At 39.3% G+C, this 17,208-nt stretch overlaps 1 protein-coding gene across 1 annotated transcript in view; it reads left to right on the top strand.

Annotated features, from left to right (window-relative positions):
• The first annotated feature begins 1,241 nt into the window (after positions 1 to 1,241).
• PPP2R2A (protein phosphatase 2, regulatory subunit B, alpha) overlaps positions 1,242 to 17,208 on the top strand; it is a 38,282-nt gene continuing 22,315 nt past the window's right edge. The window contains exons 1-2 of the mRNA XM_009703872.1: positions 1,242 to 1,278; positions 1,985 to 2,059. Coding sequence (XP_009702174.1) covers positions 1,242 to 1,278; positions 1,985 to 2,059 — 112 coding nt within the window. The remainder of the gene's footprint in view (positions 1,279 to 1,984; positions 2,060 to 17,208) is intronic.

Raw genomic sequence — 17,208 nt, forward strand, 5'->3', positions numbered from 1 at the left:
GGAGTTAGCGAGGACTGTGCAGAGAGGAGCTGCTGTGCACGGAGAGGTGTTCCAGGGTGCAGACGTGCTTGTGTCGAGAGTACAGTTGCACCCTTCTCTAGGGCGCAGCTTTTAAGCATCTGCAAAGGAGAGTAGAATTGGGTGCAGGATGTAATTAAATAATACAGGTCTTACTGTGTTGTCTTTCTCATTCCTTCCTGTGCTTGCTCCCCATTTTGCATCCTAAAGTGGTCTTGGTAGGCTAGAAGTGTGCGTGCATAAGGTGTCTCTTCCTTCTTACTTTTCCTTGTGATTTTTTCATTTGGAAATATATTCATCCTCCTCCTCTGCAAATGAATTGCCTTTTCAGTCGTTTGCATTTGGAGGAAGAAGCATGAGAGGCTGTATTAGGTTTGTGCTTTGCCTTTTTCCCCTACACCATATGCCCATGCTCCACCCTCCTCTTTTTGTTTTAGTCAGGGGGGAAAAAAGTGCCAACTTCGTTCAAGTAAATTGTATGAAAAATAGAATTCTAGCCTTAAGTAGAAAGAGCAGTGATTTTTCTTACAAGCTGTCCCCTTTAAATGCTTCCATGGTGCCAGCTGCTAAATGACAAATGAAGAGGTTGGAGAGAGGAAAGAAAATGGATTGTCCGGGTTTTGGGGAATGGTAGAGAGATGCGTGTGGCAAACCTTTGCAGTGTATTTGCAAAATGCATTTTGACATCTCTTGCATAGGCAGATGCTTGTACGTGCCTTCACCTTGTCAGGCTGTGTAGCTTGGATGTCTGTAATCCTTCAGAAAAGGAATTAAGGCAAGCAAAAAATGCTAACTGGACTCTGATCGTATTCCAGCGTGTCTCTCAATATTCTGAGACACTTGCTCGTTTTTGGAAAGATTATTTTGGGGCTTCCATTTTCCTTGTCTTTGACTTCCCCCCACCTTAATTTAGTGTAGCAGAGGGAAGAAGTCCCTTCTTTATTCTTTGTTATCTCAAAAGCCATAAGAGAGCTCTGGATTAACGTGTAAATGCCATCTGTTGCTCAGCCTGTTTGAGTTGTGTTGAGGAAAAGTTCCATTTTGACAGTGGCTTTCAAAAAAAAAAAAAAGAAGGGGGGGCAAGCCCATTTCAGTCTCTTCCTGTATGAACTCAGCCCTGCGGTGATTTGCTCAGAATGAAATGCAAAAGAAATGGGTGGTGATTTTTTTGTGTGTTTTGGTGGCAGGGTTCAAATGAATCACTGCCTTCCACCGAGGCGGTAATGTTCCTGAAGTTTTCTCTTCGATCCGTTTTCTATGGTAGTAGAACTTGTTAACATCAGATTGCTTGTTTGCTTTTCTGCTCGGATTTGCTGCTATTTTTAAGGCTGATAATTGCTTTCATTACTTCTGCGAAGAGACTCTAAAATTGTGGTAAAATTTTTTTTCTTTAGCCTTTAGTATGTAGGTTCGGTTCAATGTTTTTGTAAAAGAAAGAAGCAAATAGCACGCTTGGTTTATATTGAGTGAAGGATTGAAATTTTTCAAAATGTATAAACCAAGCGTGCTATTCGCTTCTTTGAGTGAAGGATTGAAATTTTTCAAAATGTAGAGCTTTTCCTGACAGTTACTGTTGAAGTTGTGTGTGTGTTTGTAGAGGGTTCTGACTTCTAAAGTAGGAAGAAGCTTTCGTGTGAAATAAGATGTTCGTGCACTCTCTTTCTAAATCCTCAGTTAAAGTTAGCACTAGCAGTGGTGCTTGGGGGTACCCGCGGGCTTTTATCACACTCGCTGCCTACGGTTACACCGTTTTTGACAAACGTTGCATTGAACGCTGGCAAACCGCTAATGACAAAAACAATTTCTGTAAAGGAAAAAGGTGGGGAGGGGCGATTTGTAATTGTGCCGGCAGCAGTGCTGAGGAAGTAGGCGTGTACAATGTTGTCTGAAATTTTCAGTTGGGAACTATTGTGTGCTCTTTGTGTTGCTGGGGGGGGGTCCTCATTTTTTTGATTGTGTTTTTTAGGAGCTGGAGGAGGAAATGACATTCAGTGGTGTTTTTCTCAGGTGAAAGGCGCTGTAGATGATGATGTAGCAGAAGGTAAGAGCAATATTTTTTTACCAAATGTTTCCTGACTTTTTAGCTACTCCTTAGGTAGGGCAGCCATACTAAAATACCTCCGTGTTGCTGTATGCAACTTGGGCACAGCAAACAGACGTTTAATGTGCATTGACACTCAGATTCAGGATTAAACTAAGGTTTGCAAGTACTGTTCAGCACACTTTTAAGAAGGGCTCAATTGAGGCTTCTTAAATATTTTGCTGGAAATCTTTTCCAAGATTGCTAAGATTTTTCCTGTCACTCAGCTTTTGGTTTGTGTTTTTTCCTAATCTGCAAAATGGGGAATGTGATACTTGCATTCCACAGGGAGGTGTTGTGAGAATTAATTAATGTTTGTACCCTTTGAAGATCTAAGTACTAGATAAAGATGAAGTAATTTTCTCAATCTTTCCAGCTTCTCTTAACCAGAAGGAAGAAGAAACCTGAATATTTGTGCATGCTTACTTATAAAGAAAGGGTCTGTGTTTTAAATAATACTGGAAATTGCCTAAAACTTTTCTAAGCTGGCAGTGACAAATGCCTCTTACACCAAGATGGCCGCCTCCGATTGTGACTGCAAAAAGTGTACTTGTTATTTTCTTTTATTTGGATTGTGGATCGTTAGAGGAACCGTGCTTTCTCTGTGCTGCTCAATCGCTGTGCTAGGGAGCAAAATTTCTTCTGCACTCCTTTTTGAGGAAAGTCCCACTGACTTCTAAATTTCTTTGGCCATAAAGTTCTGTTTGCACAACACAGCCTGTAAGATCATGAGTTAAAATTTTTCTTTTGCAAGCAGTTGGCCTTGTCACTTAATGTAATTCCTAGGGCTTTTTTTATTTTTTTTTTTAACATATCTTGAATGCTTTGACTTAAAAGTGAGATTAATGTTGTATTTAGAAAAGCAGTAACTACAGTTTCCATTCTTTTCCCATTTGACGTGTGGTTCAAGTTAACTTCCAAAGGCCAAAAAATCAGTATAAACATAAGTGACTTGTTTTTATTTATTAACTGCAGCATGTGGCAAATGATGCACTTTGAAAGATTCCTGTCACTTACAAGCTGAAGGATGGCATTTGGAAACAAGAAAGCTGTAACAGTTTGGTTTTTTAAGTTTAATTTTAAATTCTTCAGTAAGTGTATTTCAAAGTTGAACTCAAAACTACTATTAAATGTAGTATAATTTTTTTCCCTGGCAGACTTTAAATTCTGTAACCTTTATTTTAATTACATATCACATAAGTCCTTAATAAGTACAAATATTGAAGAAGTTGTGGTTGTGTGGCAGGTGCTTGAAAATAATTTTTCATTAAAATAGCCATGTTGACATGTATGTAATAGTAATGAACCTTTATATAAATCTCTGGTAAAGTGGCTTTTATAGGGGTCTGGAAATGCAGAAGTCAGGAAATAGTCTGTCCTTAACTTCCTTAGCTGTTATGAAGTATTGTACTTCATGTTACGAAAGATAACTTGCTAGCCTTATGCTTCCTGGCAGGTTAGCAGCTGTACTGTGTGTTGCCGGAGTCATAGTGGGTGGAGTTGAGGGAAGCCTTCGCTGTAAGTGAATTAACTAGCTTCAGTTTCAGCAAGCCAGTCATGGTTTCTAAAATTGTAAGAGTGTCCATTTTTGATTTTATGGAAGGTGTAGCCTTATGATTTTGTGACCCAAAGAGCAAAGAGAAGTTTAATTTGGTTGCCGACTATAGCTGAGTTAGGATGAGTCTTAAGGTGCGAACCCAGAGCCTTGAGATACTGCAAGACATCATGAAATTTAAATGCCTAGATCCTGGAGACAGATCCCAAGGTTGGTACTATACTTGGCTGTAATGAATTTGTTGAGCTGAAGTTCTCTTCTTGCGTATTCAGCTCCTTTAACTCATGCTGGAAATTGTTGAAAGCCAGCTGTCTAATCAAAGTGTGAGTTTAGTTTCCATGCGATCCTTTGAGTTCTTGTTATACTTTGTCATACCTCCCTATGATACTGTTGGAAGGGTTAATAATGTACCAAGCTGGTTGCATTTTTCCTTTTATTAGCTATATTTCTGACTTTAAGGTTCACTTTGATGAAACAGAGCCCTCTGTTTCTGGCAAAAATCGGAGCAGCAGCTTTGCATGCTTCTGGTCCTCCTTCAGGTTACCCAAGGACAAGTTGACAGTGGCTCTACGTGTAGTCTGAGGACCTTTTTTCCCTCCTTGCCTTTCTGTCTGCCTTTTTGTGACAGGCACTATGGTGAAAGCTAAAGAAAATCTTGCTGTCTGAAACTTAAATGATCATTTTACCACTGTGGTCTGCAAGCTAACGAGTATGGACTCTAATCATGTCTGTGACTGAGTACAGTACCAATTCGTGTACGGTAGTACCTAGGGTGTAGATTTGGGGTTTTTTTAATGGCTTTAGAGCTCAAATTTTGAAAAACAACTTTTGTTGTGGAATGGTGAAACTTAACCAAAAACATAGTGAAGAAAACAAACCTGAAAGAAACAGGAGTTTTGTTTTCTGTTTTCTTCCTGTTGGTAATACAATGTTGCAATATTTATATTGGAAAGCTAACTTAAACTAAACTAATAGGAGTGTTAACCAAGAAAACTGCATCCATTTAATGGCTTTAATCAGTAGAATGCAAAATGAGTGGCCTCTCTACAATGTTGCCTATAAAACAGGCCAATGGAGAATAACATTTTTAATACAGTAATAGTGGCAGCAACTTTAAAAAGCTTACTACGAGTGCTAGTATGTAGCTTTCAGTATATTTGAGGTTAGATCTGACCTCATAACCTTCACATAATATGTATAACCTATAATTCTTGGGCTAGAATGGCTGTCTATTGCAAAGTCAATATTTGGTGGCTTTGATGGCTGAAACATGAACGCTGATACATACGGTTTTTAATTTTCTGGCTTTCAAAGCACAGTGTGATAGATGGATATGACAGTGTTTCTTTTGGAGCTAATGAGGGTGGAAGGGAAAGAAGGGGCAGAGCTGTCACTAAAGCTTGAGGAAAGAAGATGGCAGTGGGTTTGGATCTGGGGCCTGCCTGTGTCGTTCTGCTGTGGCAAAGCTTTTCTGACATGAGCAGTATGGATGTGTGAGGAGCAGAGAACTAGCTTCCATTTTCTTGGTATGTATGGAATTTATTCTTGGTTGTAAGCTGTGGCCTGGCCCTATCAGATCCCAAAGTTAAGCACAGAAATTGGGTTATAAATTGAAGTCTGAGTGTCAGCTTCATTATAATTGGGGTCCTTAATTTTAACAATTGCAAAAGTTTACCTTTTTGTGATTTAGCAGTCCATTGTGTGTTGTAGCTTGTGTGGCCTCTGTTTCTGAAATAGCTGGATCTTTGCTCAACAGAAGTTTTTCTCCCTTCTTAATTTTGTATTTGTCTTGCTGGAGCCCAAACATCTCTGTGTTCAACTTGTTCCGTCTCCTCTGGAGAATCCAGAGCCAGGTCATTAGATCAGGCAGGACTTCTCCAATGGAGAACACAGAGTCTTTGTTCTTGGTAAGTTCAATGATCAGGTTATCAAAAGCATCTGTAATGTATAGGTTTGGTTTTTTTCTTTTGTGCCATCACTGTTTCAATGCAAGTAAGACTTAACTGTCCAGAAATACTCGAGAGCTGGCATTACCATGTTTTATTAGTGGAAGTTTCTTTTATGGGAATGATTATAGAAAAGGATTACAAAGATTTTCTGCGGTAGTTTTGCTGTTTTCAGACTTGGTTTTACTCTTCTGCTGTTATGTTCTCCAAGATGTGGCTTAACGGCAGCTCCAGTCGGAAACAAATAAGAATTGTGAGTTTAAACTGTCCCTGAAAACTAGACACTTGCTTCATGGAATGAGTTTGTACTTCAGAACAAATTAAGTCAAATTTGTTTAATTACTTGGCAGAACGAAAAGAGTCAAGCTGCTGTATCTAAATGTTCTTTCAAGTGTAATACAAAGATATGTAAAAGTCTGATAGTCTGGGTCCAAGGCTGGGAGCCAGGAACTTAAGTCCTAGGCTTTAACCCTGAGTGATTACTGCTCATCTTTGACAAGTTGTTTAACTATTTCATGCCCGAATTGTCTCTGAAAGAAGTACTGGAATGTCTGTTGTGGGTGCTGATTGCTGGCTTAGTCTGATGCTTAACCCTTCGGTGCTGCTTTGTTAATAATCTATGACTTGTTTCATGTTTCCTCTTTTATAGCCAAGGCATTGCTGTAGTCTGTTTCAGTTTGTGCAGATGACAAACAGATGAAGTCTCTTACATTTCTCTCTCTAGCCAGCTCGTGTGTGTGGTCAGAGATAGAAACAAGATTTAACTTTTCCCTTGTTCAGCAAGGGAATGCTTTCTGTATTTGATTCTAGGTACGTTATATCTTTCAAGTGCAGTTTCATGTTTATTTTTGGCAGACTTCAAAATTGCAGAGCAGCTGTGGGAAATGTTGTTGCTTCAGTAATGGTAGTTTGCCTTCAATGCACGAAAATAGTTATCTCAGAGTAAGGAAAACTGAAGCCAGGGATGAGGACTGCTGTAAAAAGCAGCTTACCATGATCCGGAGTTCACCATCTTCTCTTGCCTTCCCAGGAAGCTTTCTCTTTGTCAGGTAACGTGCATCCGTAATGGTGGATTAGGACTGCCGAGCCTCCTTCAGAAAGTTGATTGGCTCTGTCCTACCAGACTGTTACTCCTGGTGGCACACCTGGTTCCGTAGGCTTACCAACAACTGACCTAACAGGGACCTGTCCCTTGTAGGTGGAGGGGTGTTGGTGGGATCAGTTGGGAAGCAGGGCTTCTACCGAGACATGTTTGTTGGCAGGAGTCACGGAAGAGAAGCAATGGTGTCATTATAGAAGTCACTGATGGGCTTTTTTAATGGGAATAGATGGAATAGGAGAGGAGGAAAAGTTTTCAGAGAAAAGTAGCAAAGGTGTGAGAGGTGATAATAATGCTGAAGAAAGGTTGGGGTGGAGATGTAGGAGAGCTTAATTTGGGTTTTTGAGGGCTATGGCTATGTTTTGTATGCTTGTAAGGTAACATCACTTAGAAAGACCAAGGGCTAATAATAAGTTTGTTTTTAAGGGGTAGTTGGAAATATGCTGTAGATAAATAAAAAGACCCAGGGTTGTAGTCCTGTTCTGTATTCCTAAGTCTGCTTCTGTATTTTAGCTCTTTTATCTTCAGCTGCTTGTAGAATGACTGTCTGTATCTAGAGAGAGAAATAGGCTGCTGTGTTCTAGGAACTGCTGGTCTAGATTGACTAAAGTGTGCATTTAAAGTGTGAAGTCCCCCAAAACAAAGAGCATTTAGCAAACAGCTAAATAGTAAGTGGCTGTTCAGCTCCCTAGAAGTTATTCAGTACTCTCTCTTGACATGGATTTGGTAGCTAGGGCACTTCAGCTTGTCAATCATGCTGACCAGTATTGTTCTATTACTTCTGTGATGCTTTGCTGTTCTTGGAATCTTTTTGGCTTAAATTAAAAATTAGTTGGAAAAAGGAGTGATTATTTTGTGTCGTAAATACGACAGTTATAGTGATCAAGCTATCAGACTCCAACAGTACAAATGGATGCAACTTGGCTATCAGTGGCCATCCTGATGGATTACAGCTCTTGGTCAGCTTTGTGAAACTTCGTATCTTTTTATTTTCAAGTGCTACGTAAATGATTCTGATTGGGTATTTCTACCCTGGAAATGGGTTTCTGTGGTAGCTGTAGTTTCATAGAACGTGTTTTGGAAGAACTAAAATGAAGACTAAAACTCCTAGTGGATGCAATGCTGAAATAAGAGTTGAGAGCTGGATGTTCCTAGCTGTACTGTCTGCCTTTTTTTTTTTTTTTTTCCTTCCTTCCCTCCATTCTCCTCTGCCTTCTGTTCTCTTCTGACTTGCCTATTTAGGCCATGGCTACATGTTTGGCAGCATTTCTGCTTAAAGAGGCACTCCATCCCACTTTGGCACAAGTATTCATGTAACTGCACAATGAATCATAGAATCATTACAGTTGGAAGAGACCTCAAAGATCATCAAGTCCAACCGTGTACTTGATGCCACCATGCCCACTACACCATGTCTTGAAGTGCTGCATCTACATGTTTTTTGAACACCTCCAGGGATGGTGACTCCACCACCTCCCTGGGGAGCCCGTTCCAATGCCTAACGACTCTAACAGTGAAGAAGTTCTTCCTAATGTCCAGCCTGAACCTCCCCTGGCGCAACTTGAGACCATTTCCTCTCGTCCTATTGCTAATTACCGGGGAGAAGAGATCAACCCCCGCCTCGCTACACCCTCCTTTCAGGTAGTTGTAGAGGGCGATCAGGTCTCCCCTCAGCCTCCTCTTCTCCAGACTAAACCACCCCAGCTCCCTCAGCCGCTCCTCGTAAGACTTTTTCTCCAGGCCCTTCACCAGCTTTGTCGCTCTTCTCTGGACACGCTCCAGCAGCTCAATGTCCTTCTTGTAGTGAGAGGCCCAAAACTGGACACAGTATTCAAGGTGTGAACTTGTTTGGGAAGCTGATCCAGCTGAGAAATACTTAAAATTGTGGTTTTGACTGGATTATTTTTTAGCTGAATTGAACCCTGATCTGGTTCTCAGTGCTCTGTGTGTGTGCTTGTGCCAGCATAGCGTGGAGAGTGAGTGAGTGACTCAAAGGAAGACGAGGAACTCTGGAAGAGGGTTGGTCTCCTTGTAGGACTTTATGTACAGTCAACGCAAGACCCTGATCTCTAAGTGTGAAGCTACTACAAATGCTCAAATCCAGTGACAGAAAGGACTTCAAACCTTTGCTGTTCAAGATACATACTTTGAACATGTGCTGTCTGGAGGCCAGCAATAGAATATATCTAATACCGATACAGTAACAGTAATCTTAAGAGACTGAACTAAAATACTGGCCAAATAAAATAGTTGAAGCTTTGGTGTGGTGCAGTAATGCTTGACAGAGGTCTTGCATCACTGGTGATCTTCTTTGAGATGTAAAGGCTGAAGTTGGTCCAAGTCTGTGCTGCTATTGAGAACAAATGGACCTGTAGATTTTTATGGGGTTACAAAGCAGTTATATCAGATCCCTGAACTTGGGGCTGTGTAGATGTGCAAACAGTAGAGGTGTGAAGAAGGGGTGATGAAAATGTGTGCCTGAGGGCAGGTGGTGAATGCAGAACTACCTCATTTGGTAGCAGCACGGATTTAGGTACTAAGTCAGTTGTCAAACTGCTGTACAGTGTGACAGTTCTAGATATTTTTGAAATTAGATATCACGTACATGTTTGCAAGCACACGTGCAGGGCCACACACAATGTCAATTTATCGCTATGTTGTAAATAATCTTTTTTACTTTTATTGCAGCGAAACTAGTACACATGGAATAGGTTTTCTTCAGTGTCCATGCAAGCAGTATGTGCAAATGAGATTTGTTTAGCGTTGTTACCAGCTCTGTTAGTAAAAAGAGCTGTGTTAATATCAGTACAGTTTAGTTTCTTGGAAGCTGTTATAGAGAAGAATACCGCTTAAATGGGAGATGGATTACTTACTGATTGCTTTACTGCAAAGCACTTTAAAAAGATAATCTGACAAATGTTAATCTTCTCTTACCGTGTCTTATCACTCTTAATGTGATTTGAAAAATTGATCCCTTGTTTGGGGTTTTGACTTCACCTAAACTAATGTATTGTCTCGCATTTAGATGCTGTAGAATTAGGCTGCCTTTGTTTTAGATGCTGTTTGAGTGTGCATACAATTAAATCTGTGTTGTACTGTACCTCTTGAGGTGAAAAACATCAGTTACTGACGCTACCAAGTTAAGGCTACCGTTTATTCTTTCCCCTTTAGGAAACACTCTGCTCCCAAAGCAATTTCATTAGCGTAAGATGCTTTTATAACTGCCTTAAGGGTGTTTTCCAGACCTTTTTTCACATTTTCAATGCTCTATAATGTGCGGTACCATAACTATTTCTACAATATTTTTAGTATGGAGTGAAAAGATTTGCAGAATAAGTCAGTGTACAGTAATCGTGTGAAACGGAGGTTTACCCTTTTAAAGAAATGATTGAAAAGTCTTGGCATAGGCAGGCACTTACGCTGTGAATGTGAACAGAGACAATAGTTACCATGTTCCTATGAAAATAGAAGGAGAGAAACACAGGAAGTATGATACTTGATCCAAACCGATTTAGAATAATCTCTTTCAAGAAGCAGCGGTAGGTCTTATAGTCAAAATAAATCTAGAAAAACTGTCCAGATCTAGTTTAAACTTGAGTGGAATATATGTAATTATAGCTTTGTTATATTACTGTATAGCTCAGTTACGCTTTTAGAGCGTGCACTAGCTAAATGCTACTTTGTAGGGTTAGTGTGTAAGTAAGCTGGAAATAGAAAGGACATTGTCATTCTTTTATGCTGTTACATGAGCCTTCGTGAAAATGGGAGAAGCCTAAAAAGATGTCTTGTCTTAAGAGATCAAGTATTGATACTTTGTGTGTGTGTGCGCACTTGTTAACGATATTACATAGCAGGACTTCCTTTATCGAATAAACTGTTGCTCACTTTCTGGCTGTGCAAGCCGGGCTTTGCTCTGGGCAGCAGGTAGTGTTACGTGATGGTGGCCTTGCCACCTTCTTTTCTGACTGGAAGGTTTTGGATTCTTACTTTTGACCTTAAAACGAAGATGCTGGTTAACAAGACATCAGGTACTGCTACTGTGAGTTGATAATATTACTAAAAATAATTATTTGATGTTTCTGTGCATGACTGTAATTCAGTTACAGAGGCATAAGTGGCTGTAAGCTTCTTTCTTCTCTCTTCTAACTTACCATCCTTTTGTTAAGCACTGGAGGAGAAATTATTAATTTGGTCAGCCATTCCTTATAAAAATGTATTTTGCTCTTAGCGATCCACAAGTGATAGCACCATTAAGAAAACCAGCATATTTAGGTCACATGTTAAACCCCTTAGGCAGTTATGCTTGCATCTAATTTTGGAAGAAAATTTTAGGGTCAGGAAAAGTGTTTAAAAGAGTTGTATGGTAAGACAGATTGATTTCTCAGGTATATAGAGTGCATTTTGTGTGGAAATGTTTCTCTTTGCATGTTCAATCACAGTTCTTAAATTAATACTCTGGGAATAATGTGATCTCCGAACACACACAGTTGGCACTCTATGTTTTTGAGAACTTAAGAAGAGATAATTGCATATGTTCAGGAACAGTTAAGGTAATTGAGACTTCAGACTGTGGTTACTTATTTAAAATTTGGAGTAATTTCTAATATATTCTTGTCTGTTAAATGCTGGTAGCTGTATTCTCATCTTTCCCTGATGAATATAAAAAGTATTCCAGGGACCATTCTTTGATTCTTAAAAGTGGTGATTTCAGCTGGCCTTTCTCCTGTTAGCAGAAGGTTAGAAGATGATTCGAAGAAGTTACGACCTGTGTGTGTTTGTGTATAGTGCTTATAAATGTAGTATGAAGGACTTACTTTTTTCAAATAACGTAACATTTTAAATTGGTCCAGGAGACAAGAACTACATACTGAAATAGATCTTTAGCTTCAGCTCTCATAAATGTATAATGATTCCCAAAGACACCTGTTTGAGGGTTCCTGGACTTTTGTCCATTAGGATGACATAACAAAGCCCTAACTTCTCAGGTACTGTTATTGATGCATTGTGTAAGGATTCATTTGTAGAAACAGTGGAGATAAAAAACCATGATCTTCGATTGTCTTTTATTAATTGCCCTGTTCAGCTTGTTTTGAAGTGTGACCTTGGTATGGAAAGAGGAATTAGAATTCAGATTACATCCTGACTTGCCTGTAGGTTCATTCTCACTTGGAGTAGCTGCTGCTTCTGAAAGAGAAGGTCCTTCTTTGTACCTTTACCTGTTAATGCCTTTGGCTGACACCGATGGTTCCCTTTGCTGCAGAGTGATCACTTTGGGAAGCTGACCTCAATGAAAATGACGTGTCTTGGATTATTTGCTATCAGATTAATTTTATCCTGAGCTAGCTTCTGCAGACTGATTTGTCGAACTGTAACCAATATTTGTGGTGGAGTAGGTAGTGGAGCTAAAGGAGATGTGAGAGGTGAGTGGATGGCTTGCTTCCCTTGGAGATGTGATAATGGCTTTAAGGCAACGTGTGAAACTATGGCTTAGCCTCTTCCTCAGCTGTTTCGTGCTTACAGTTGGTACCTGCTTGTTCATAGACTGTCTTTTTTATGGAAAACCCTACTTTCGGTGAATTCAGATTGATGTTTGAGGACATCTCTTCTGAACAAACAGCAATTGAGGTTGAAGCCCACAGTTTTTTTCATTATATAGTCTAGCAGTGAGGAGATAGCACGGCTTTGTAGGGGTAATAGAGAAACATTCATAAGCTACTTTAGTGGAATGTGGAACTGGCAGGAATGGCTTTTTGATCAAAACTTTAAAACTGTCTATATAATCCCTCTGCCTTTTCTCAGTCTGTTCTTATGACAGCATCATGTTTTTGTTTTGTTGTGGTTTTGTTTTGGTTGGTTTTTAGCCGAATCTTTCTTTCTTCTTGTTTTCAAGAAGTATCCAGGATCTTTCATTTTGCTCTAGATCCTTTTGGAAGTGATAACCGAGTCTTGAAAGTAGTGATGGCTGGTAACGTACCAGTTCTGTTCCTGGAGCAGAACATGTGCTGTGGCTTAACCCAGCAATTTTGTCTCTGACAATATTTAGATGCCTCTGAGGAAAGTGCAGTAGGAAGACAGCATTTAAAACAAAACAAAACAAACCCATTTGGAGATTCGGCGTATCAGGTTCTTGGCTCCCTGGAGCTTGTGGATTCTTTTCCTTGATCTGACCTGAAGAAGCTCATACCAAACTGGGGAATAACAGATATCCACTTGTTTCTGTAGCATTCTCATCTTTCTGCTGTTTTTGAGAATCGGGGAAGTATGTTCTAAATTGTCATGTACAACTGTGCTGCTAGGTCACCTCTCTGTTCTGTTGCTCAGTGTTCCTGCACAAGAGTTATTAAGTGTGTATATTAGAAAAAGTGACATGACCAAGTGATTGCATCCTGTGTTAGGAGCACTTCTGGCTTAATTTTCCATTGCTGGTTGCTATAATTTTGAAGAAGTCTTCAGGAGAAGATTGTGTACACAGCCCTCTTTGGTTTTGTAAGCTCCTTTATGTATATGTTGAAATTATTTTTTCCAGAAGTTTTACAGTTATGTAACATTCAACTGGAAGTTGTTTGGTGCCTTCCAATTCATGTTCTTTATTCTTTTTACCAAGTTTAAAGTTCAGATTTAAATGTAATTATGCTAGGTGGGGAGAGACTGACAAAAAGGAAGAGTAGAAATGGAGATAACTGAAAGTAATCATCCAGAGTAGTTTCATCTGGAAGGTCACTAAGTCATTTTTAACCCCTCCATGCTTTGTTTTCCCTGTTTGTAAGACTAGTGTGCTTGTTTCCCAAAGTCAAGTTCCAAAACTTTCAAAAGTTTTTGCAAGGAACTTTGCAGGATGGTAATACCACTAAATAATCTCTATCTTGTTTTCAGCTGTTATACAACTCTTCCAAAATCCAAAGAAGAGATCCTAATCTATAAATAGAGAAGGTGAGAGATGTAAAATAATTCACTTAAAAATAAAGGTCAGCATTTTGCTTAGATTAGTAGACACACACACATATATATATATGTATTTTTAAGATGTGTTGTAAGTGTCTGCTTTACAGAGTTGTCATGATTTGTAGATTCCATTTTGCGTCATTTAGAGAAGTAAGCATTAAGAATCTCTGAAAGTCCAGGCCAGAAACTACTATTGGCCTCTGTTTAATAAATATTTTTTTATGAGAAGCTGAGGCATTTGTGCTTGGGCCAGAATAGAAACACAGGAAAATACTTGCCAAGTGGGGAAAAAAAACCCCTAAGAGGCAACTGGTAAAAGGAAGACTTTTTTTTTTCAGGTTCCAAGTGCCACTAAAAAATGCATGAAGTGTTAAAATAAACTGGTAAAGGAATGAATGCCCATAGTGAGTGAAGTAATCAGAAATTTTTATTCCACTGTCACTTAGTAGTCAGAACTGTGTGTTCATCTCTGCTGGAAACTTCAGTTGTGCTTGTGACCTTCACAGGCGCTGTGCTCTCCGGCAAGCTGCCTGACATTCATCTAGTGAGTGTGCCTGCCTCCCTCCCTCCTTTCCTTTATGTAGGTAAGAGTGATTTTTGCTTTCATTTCCTTTCCTTAGAAGGAGGTGCTTCACACGTGGTCCGAGGTGCAATGCTCTCTTGCATTCTACACATGAAGAAAAAAAGCCTTAGAAATTTTTGGCCTTAGCTTTCGCACCTGAAATACATTCTTTGACCAAAGCTTTTATGAGAAGAGTCTGAAACAGCAGCATGGTTTCTAGGAGTTGTTTTTTATATCTATAACAGAAATGCACACCACATCACAGAATTCTAGTAGCTGATTTTGAAGGCTTTGCCAGACTATGGTATTTTTCTAAAATACTGCTACTAATTTTTAACTTGCAGTGTACGTTTTGGAGTGGCTTCAGCAAAAAGAGAAAATAAAGATAATTCCACTGCTCTTACTCTGTAGCATTCTCAGTGGCAAGAAAGGCATTGCCTAAGGGCTTCTGTTATGTACATGCAAAACAATAGCACAGTATGTTATTTCCAAATATATTGTTATTTGCAAACAGAAGACTAACCACTGGCTTTTCTGTGCTGTGCAGCCTATTGAGATTCTGGCTGTGATTCCAGCAGAGATTTTTCCATAAATAGCTCTGTACTACTTGGGAACACAAACAAGCCCCTGAAAAGATCTAAAGTAAGGTCTTCTGAGGGGACTATTTCGCCTGTGTTGTTAGTGTCTACTTTGGTGCAGATACTCTGGTGGGTGTGAGGAATGTTTCTATAGGTTGAGGTGGGGGGGCTGTCGGCAGGAACCGAGAGGTGAGTGGTTCACTGATTCAAATTAGTTTAAAGGACTTAGCAATCACCTGACTTGAGCACAGGGGGAAAAAAAAAGGATAATAAAAATGAACAAATGTAAGCAGAAGCAGGTCTGTTTTCCTTTTAGTATTGAAGTATATTTTTTTTAAAGAAAAGCTATTAGGTAATGACTTTAGGCATTAGGTAATGACTTTAGGCATTAGGTAATGGTTCAAGTAAATAAAACTTGAAATAGAAATGATTTATTCTTTCAATGAACAGACATCCAAATTAAAGCATACTTTAAAAAATTTTCCTGATTGAATGTTTGGTTACATGAATTAATACACAGCTAATTTTGTAGTGCAGGTTTTCAGTGCTCCCCTTGAGTAAGTAATACAGGGGCAACTTTTGTGTAGATACTTTCAGTTATAATTGGTGTAAGCTATCTTGAGTAAGGTAATTTGTAGTCTTGAGGAGAAGCTTGTAAACCTTCTGTGAATTAGAAGAAGAGGTGAATAAATACCTCTGTGTTTTGCGTAGGTCACAGGGCTGATTTTCTGCTAGTCCTGTTGCTTGTAAATATTTTTTTAACAAAGCAGAAATCCCCTTTTAAAGGGAATGAAAGAGCATGAAAATAACTTTGGCATTTGTGAAATCCATGCCCTGAGGGGTAGACTCTTCAGTGTCCTTCTCAGCCCCTGGTTATCAGGTGAATGTGTTTATCAGCTGTCACAGCAGAATGAGGATGGCATCACAGAGAATGGGGCTGACAGGACCTTGGGAGCTTGTTAGTATGTTCTCTAAATGCAAATCTTTCAACTATACCTATTACTCCTGTTGGATGTTTATTAAAAAACCTTAATCTGTGGAGACCCTACAGTCTCAGAAGCATATATTTGGGAGCTGAGCTACTCACAGCCTTGAATGACTTTTTTCATAATGTCTAAAATCACCTTTGGTGAAGGAGCACCTAAAATTTCTGTGTGGGGACTGCACGCGGGTCTTGAATGGAAGTTAGCCCTGATACCCATATAAGGCAGTGACTTCGTGCTATTAGTGGGAAGAACAGCTTAACTGTTGACACTTTTTTCTTTTTTAAGGTCTAGATGTTATTTCTGAGCTTGTTGAGATATTTTTTTTTTTCCCCAAGAACATTCTTTTTCATTCCTCCTAGGCGTATTGAGAACAGTTCCCTCAGAAAATGGAAGTACAAATAAAACAGCTAGGCAATACAGCAAAGCACTCTGCTACCAAGGGGTAATTAGCCTGTTTTTGGAGAACAGATACATTGCTAACATGTTTATTACAGTGAGAAGAAATAAAGCTTAAATAAAACTTGGTCCAATTCTTTTAATGTGTTTTGGGGAATCCTCATACTGTGTATAACTTGCATTTCATAGCGTGTCTTACGAGAATTATGGAGCACTTCTGTAAGCATGTATAAATTCTGAAGGAGCCTGGTGAGTATGTAGTACTGTGACTTAGCTCTAAGAATACAGGTTTTCCAGAGAGCAGTGGCTTGACATGGAGTTCTGGGCTCCTGAGTCTTCACTCTGCATATGGTTTAGGATGTTCTTTACCTGCAGGTGTGCGGGAGTATTTTCAGAGAAGTCAGAAATTGCAGTGCTGTTCTCTTCCGAATAGAGACTATTTAATTTCTCTACTCCAGCATAGTTTGTTCTGGAAAATCAGTAAACCTGAATTTTTGTCCTCAGCATGCTAAAATGGAGATGTTACTTTCTTGGAAATTAATACACAGAAACAGTTTTGCTGTGCCTTTATTAATCATATGTTGCAAAGTAAAGCTCTGCAGGCAGAAAACATGTTGGAGCAGGTCATGTACCAGAGTACTAAGGCTAGACAAATGCTGTGTTAGAGCAGAAATAATCAAATATGTTCTTTATAAGCCTTTTTGTCTCAATTCTCCTCATATCGCTCAGTAGGTCCCTCAGTTTTGTGAGTTATAGTGACAGAACATTCAGGCACCTAAGGGGATCTTATATGAAGCAATTGTGGGCATGAAGTTCGTTCCTGCTAGAGTTAACTTTGTTCCCCAAGAATTAGAGATGTATGATCTGTATGCGATTGTACAAAGGACAAAAATGATGAGTAACTACAGCTAAATTCTACACAACACAAATATAATTTAACTTTTCTGTTGTCTTTGTCCAGGAAGACCTTTCATAAATCAGTGCAGGTTTTGCTGGCTGAACAGTGTTTCTGTAATGGAAATATAACTAATGTGGATTGTGTATCA

The sequence above is a fragment of the Cariama cristata genome, unplaced genomic scaffold (assembly GCF_000690535.1).
Source record: "Cariama cristata isolate BGI_N322 unplaced genomic scaffold, ASM69053v1 scaffold9877, whole genome shotgun sequence".
Classification (NCBI taxonomy): Eukaryota; Metazoa; Chordata; class Aves; order Cariamiformes; family Cariamidae; genus Cariama; species Cariama cristata.